Here is a 6,632-nt window from a genome sequence, read left to right on the forward strand (position 1 = left end):
ACGAGGAATTTAAACCTGAAGGGGAGAGGGTCTACGTACAGGTGCTTCAAAGACTATTGAAGCGCATTTCCTGGTGGGACCTCATTTTCAAGAGAAAGGCAGCTGTTCTTGTCGCACAACAATGCCACACTCATTCCACACTTGTTGTGAAGGCAATTCTTATGAAACACGGCATTTTACAAATTAACAATCCACCCAACTCTTCAGATCAACAGCTAGCAGACTGCTTCCTCTTTCCCAAAGTGAAAACTGCCCTCAAAGGAAAGCGATTTCAAGATGTTGAAGTCATAAAACAAAACGTAACCGTCAAATTGAACATCATCTCTTTGGACGCTTTCGCTGACTCTTTTCAGAAATTTCCAGGAGGGTGTGTAACAAGTGTGTTCAATCAGATGGTGATTACTTTGAAAAATAAATAATAAAGCAATTTTTGAGCTCCTTTACTTTGTGTCCTTTTTATTGCACAAGACCGTGAACTTTATTGCCACACCTCGCAATTCAACTGAAGTAGATTAATTATATTTCCTGGTTTTCCTTCTTCCTGGTTGTTTAAAACTGTCAAAAATGTAATTCTGTTAAATTGAAAATAAAAGAAAAGAAGTAATTCAGTATTAAATATTATCAAAACCAACGTCCCCGGAGTCTTAGCTACAGAAAGCTTTCGTTCATGGTTCGATAATTCATTAAAATTTAAAGTTTCTCCCAAACTTGAGCATCGTTAAAGGAAACAGTTTAGATGGTATGGAAACAAAAAAAGTGATCTTGGAACGATATAATACATGACATCGAATGAAACCAGTGGGTTGAAAAGATTTATGATCCCTCTGGTACATAGAAAATATTAAAATAAACAGGACGCGTATAAAGTTCTGATAACGATATTCATTACAAAATTTGGGTGTGGATTCAACAAAATAGTTGAGGCTTATGTGGAAAATTTTAGATAAACAGTACCAAATCAAGTACCAACTATTGATGTCTTCGACAGCGTGTTTGAAAAATGACAGAAGTGGTTCCCTGACGAGTACTTTTAAGAATTCTTTTATCATAAAGATTTACTTCCACATTGGAAATGTAATAATAGTCCAATATCCATGCATGGTAAGCCCTTGTGGGTAGCACAGTTCGTATAACCGCAGTCCTCCCCCCACCGGGTGGAAAAAACGTAAGTTCGAGTCCCTTCGATGATATAAGGAATTTTTATGGGCCTTTTTTCACAGCGTAGCTGAGTTAGTCAGTCTCAGACGAGGGTAGAAAGGCGTTTTCTCCAGAAAACTCGGATTTTTCATCCAAGAAACGGCAAATTGACCACAGAAGACATTACAGACATATCAACAACCAACCTGTATATGGAACACATATATTGGACCGATATTAGAGTTTGGAATCATCTGACGTTTTTATGAACTAAATTTTGCAATATAAAACTCGTTATAAAGAAATTTATCCTTTTATCAACATCTTCAAACTTAATAACATCCATGCGAATGTAATTACATGTTTTTAAAACTCAAGATTAGATTTTAAATGCGCATGTTAGGTGATATCATTTATTGTTCAAATAATTCAATTCAAACTGATATAAGTAGCAGTTTAAATTCGAAAAAGATTATAAATTATATTTTCAGATTACTGAAAATTTAAATTCCATTTTTTTCTACTTGCATTCTCCTAAATGAACAGTGACCATGTAGTGCGTTTTCGAAATGGATCCCATGCTTGTACCTTCGTTCCAGATGCTGCATTCAATTTTCTTATCTTACTCCTTTAGCAGAGAAACATGAAAAATGGATGGATGGATATCAAAAGACATTTAACTGATGCTTCTGAATAGCGTGCAGGTATATGATTCCATTGTAAAATTTTTCAGCCACATGGGGTTGGTTTCTTTGTGCATTTAGCAGCATCGGCGGATTTGAACAAAATCTATACCGAGCACTTATCAAATAAAAATTAAAATAAAGAAGATGAATTTGTTGCCAATAATCAAAAGTAGGCACTTGCCTATCTTACGTTCAAAACTAAACCAACTACATCTATAGTGTTGTAGACAAAGCCATCTTAATTGAAAACTTAGATCGTCTTTCATCCCTACTCTGCTTCTAATCTTGAGTTTTATCGATTTTATTTTAACTCCATGGGTGTCATCTGAATTCTGCCACCATGAATGTAACTCACCTCACTTTCATTGATCTTGTAAGATGATATCCTGGTAAATCCGGTTCATTACTTTTACATAATAGCCAAACACATCACGTATTCCTGATATAATTTTACCAGCCATGCTCACATTTCACATTCATTCATATGACAATGATGGCGCAACAAACACACAAGCTAATGTACGTCAAATCCTTACCTCTGGAAATGATACTAAAAGAACACAATGTTGAGAAACTCTCGGTTCCTTTCAATATATTTTAAGATACGCTGAAAAACATACTGAGATCGCTTTGAGTTAGGACCTGTAACACACTGTCTCTATATAAGTACAGAGCCTGGCATTACAACATTGAACAGATCGATGTTGTCCTCAAATAATGGACTAATGATGTGACTTGAAGAGTTCAGTATGGAACAGTGTCTGGTGTACACTAGTCGAGTCCCGAAGATGACGTGAGGAATTTTTATGGGTCTTTTTCACAACGTGGCTGAGTTAGTCGGTCTCAGGCGAAGATATTATGGTTTTTTCTTTCGGAAACTCAGGTTTCTCCTCTAGCAGACAGCAAATCGACCACAGAACACGCAAATTACAGACAGTATACACAGAGCAACATGGCCTTAGCCGCTGATGCTCCTAAAATCCCACTACAATAACACAACAACAAAAGGATAAATTCCTTAAACCCTTCCCAGAATGTATATAGATTACGATTAAATCTTGATGACAAATTTCGTAGAAGCGAACCATGATACTTGAGACAATGGCTGACACGCATCCAGTAAATAATGAGATTCGTTGAAGAGAAATGAATGTTTTTTGGCATTGTCTCTTTGCTATGTAAATGAAAGGCTAATACAATTTGTTCTTTAAACCCGTCCTTTGGAGTATTTATTATTTATTTCTCACTTGGCAGGTATACAACTGGACTTCCTCAAACAGATGCCACTACGGTAGCCTCACTGGTCTCCCATTGGCTGTGCTATGCGAACAGCGCCATCAACCCTATTATTTATAATTTTATGAACGGTAAGTAATTTGGACTTTCAAAAAGGCAAATGAGATTCAAATTTTTTTGCCAATTTTTCAACAGTTAACTTTCTGAAATATAGTTAAAATAAAAGAGCATTATTACCTATATTTTAACTACTCCATTCTTATTTCATACGTTAAATTAATTTAAATAAAATAAATAAATTATTATTTTTAATTTTTATTATAATAAATAAAATAAGAATAAAAGCAATAGAATTAATTTTAAAATTATGATTAATTAATTATTAGTAATATTATTTAAATAAATTTTGGTCATATTTGGTTTAATACTTTTAATTTATATATTTGTTTTTATTTAATTTTTAAAAATAAAATTATTAAAAATTAAATATGAATAAAAGAAATTTAAATTAAAAATTAAATTTAAAATATTAAACTAAATATCAAAAAATAATATCTCAGTTAAATAAATAAACTTCGTAATTAATTTAGCTAATTTAAATTTTTTTCAATTAACTATTTTTGAATTAATATTAACGAGTTTATTTGTGTATATTTTAAATGTAGGAAAATTCCGCAAGGAATTCAAGAATACTTTCAACTGTATGTGCTTACGTAACACCTATAGAGGGCGCTCAAGGACTCCTGCCAAAAATTATCTCTGCAGGTTCACCAGCACGATCACCCAGTGCGAAAATATGAGACTGAACTCTGCTAAACCAAAACAGACTTGAGTGTGACGTCACAGAAGCTGTAAACGGAACAGGAAACAATTTGTACACAGCGACATCTATTTTGCTAATTCGATATATAGCAACACCACTTATGGATTAATTTTTGTCAATGTTCGCTATGACTGGTTGGTGTTGTACAAATTAATTAAAGATATGAAAAAAAATAGTGAAATGTCTTCTTTCGGAGTATACCAAGACAACTACTGACAACTACACTAAATAGAAAATTAAAATTAATAAAATGATCTCATAATTTTTATTTTATTTGATTTAATTTTTATTAAATAATAGACTTGAAAACTTTAAGCATATTGAAATGAATGCGCTTAAAATACCATTTTAGGATAGTACGCTATACCAGCGCCCTCTGCATATTTTTTCCCGTTTCTGACAACTACAGTTAATACAAACTTAAAATTAATAAAATGATCTCGTAATTTTTATTTTTATTTTATATTTTTTTATTTTATTTTTATAATTTTTATTTTATTTTATTAAATACACTGTATTAGAATTACTGATTTAAAACATATCGAAATGAATGCACTTAAAATACCATTTTGGGATAGTACGCTATACCAGCGCCCTCTGCAAATTTTTTCTCATTACTGACAACTACATAATTAATGCAAAATTAAAATTAATAAAATGATCTCGTAATTTTTATTTTTATTTTATTTTATATTTTTAATTTTTATTTTTATTTTATTTTATATTTTTTATTTTATTTTATTTTTATAATTTTTATTTTATTTTATTTTTATAATTTTTATTTTATTTAATTTTTATAATTTTTATTTTATTTTATTTTATTAAATACTAGAATTACTGATTTAAAACATATCGAAATGAATGAGCTTAAAATATCAATTTCGGACAGTACGCTATACCAGCGCCCTCTGCATATTTTTTCTCGTTTCTGGCCACTAGACTTAATGCAAAATTAAAATTAATAAAATGATCTCGTAATTTTTATTTTTATTTTATTTTATATATTTTTTTATTTTTATAATTTTTATTTTATTTTTATAATTTTTATTTTATTTTATTAAATACTGTACTAGAATTACTGATGTAAAACATATCGAAATGAATGAGCTTAAAATATCATTTTCGGACAGTACGCTATACCAGCGCCCTCTGCATATTTTTTCTCGTTTATGACAACTACAGTTAAGGCAAAATTAAAATTAATAAAATGATCTCGTAATTTCATTGAATACTAAAATTACTGACATATCGAAATGAAAGCGCTTAAAAAAACCATTTTATGGTAGTGCGCTATAACAGCGCCCTCTGCATATTTTTTTCCCGTTTCTGACAACTACTGTAAATACAAAATTAAAATTAATAAAATGATCTCTAATTTTTAGTTTTATTTTATTAAATATTAGAATTATTGATTTGAAACATACGTAGTTGAGTTTATTTTAATTATAAAATAAAAATGCTATATCTAACTTGTTAATTTTTACAATAGAATGAGAAATATCGAAATGCAGAAAGAAAGGAAGAGAGAAAGAGATTGATAAAAAAAAAAGATACGAATAGAGAAATAGGAGCAGAGAAAGAGAAAAAAAAAAAAAATAAAATAAGCAGAAAGACAGAAAACCGGAGAGGAAAAATATAGGGGAAAGAGAATGAAGAAAGGGCAGAAATAAAAATATAAATAAGAAATGAAAAGAACAGCAAAGAAAAGAAAGAAAAAAGGGAAAGAGAGAAAAAATCACAAAGAGAAAGCGAAATGAAACTCCTGAGAGGCTTTAAATAAGAGAAAGAGAGAGACAAAATGAGAAATGCAATCACCTTTCTTGTTTCTGTGGTTCATTTCTTAAATTCAAATAAATCTCTCTCTTTTTCTCTCTCTCTAATTCATTCTCAATGGACTGCCACTGCTTGCTGAAGCGATATTAGAAATTTAATAATCCCTTGGAAAGAACAACTTCGTCTTCGCCACAACCCCCAGTAATTCCTTAATTAAATGAAAACCTAAATTTATTCAATGGAGGACAAGAAACTTTGTCCTTGGAATAAAAAGTGAACTGCTGTGAGAAATATTTCGCCATTTAATTATTTAAAGGCCTGAAAATGGAGCTACACCCCTCTCATCACAAAAATATCATCAGGGGAATACGCGACCTCCAGTAATAGAACTACACTCGCTTCGAAATCCCGTTTTTAATATTCTCGCTTGCAGAGTCCAATGAGGACACTTTTGCAGTAACAGCAACACGTGCAGAAGACAAAAAGAAAAAGAAAAAAAATTAAATGGAGGTAGGTTTTAATACCCGCAGAGAAATGGTTGCATTATTCGTTGAGCCAAAGATTTTCCTTCATTTCAGACAATTGGATTTCCATCCAAAGACCATCCGGAGCGCCCTCTCTATATTTTTTCTCTGTTCCTGACACCTACAGTAATTACTTTTAATTTCTACGCTGATAAACTGTCACGCTATGCCACTCGCCACACCTTTGTTGCTTTTTTCTTACAAGAAGAGCTACACCCTGTCTCCTTCCATCATTAAAAATCGATGTTGCCACTTAATCTTGTTCAACAGACAGCCACTACCTTGATGGATAGGCATTGAGCAGCTCTTACAACATAGTCCCCCCACGTCGAAAATAAAGGGGACGTCAGTAATCTGATGGAAGAAATACGTCAATATGAGAAGTGGAGCAGAATTAGCCCCAAGGGACGCTCACTTGTGTCCAGCGATAATATCTGAAAATTAATTTGATTC

General features: G+C 31.6%; 1 protein-coding gene across 1 annotated transcript in view; it reads left to right on the forward strand.

The window, feature by feature from the left end:
- LOC150087445 (orexin/Hypocretin receptor type 1-like) overlaps positions 1–3,891 on the forward strand; it is a 36,043-nt gene extending 32,152 nt beyond the window's left edge. Inside the window, exons 4-5 of the mRNA XM_090372488.1 lie at positions 3,078–3,190; positions 3,725–3,891. Coding sequence (XP_090228614.1) covers positions 3,078–3,190; positions 3,725–3,891 — 280 coding nt within the window. The remainder of the gene's footprint in view (positions 1–3,077; positions 3,191–3,724) is intronic.
- The last annotated feature ends 2,741 nt before the right edge of the window (positions 3,892–6,632 follow it).

The sequence above is a fragment of the Mastigoproctus giganteus genome, chromosome 4 (assembly GCF_048544385.1).
Source record: "Mastigoproctus giganteus isolate SK-2022 chromosome 4, ASM4854438v1, whole genome shotgun sequence".
Taxonomy (NCBI): domain Eukaryota; kingdom Metazoa; phylum Arthropoda; class Arachnida; order Uropygi; family Thelyphonidae; genus Mastigoproctus; species Mastigoproctus giganteus.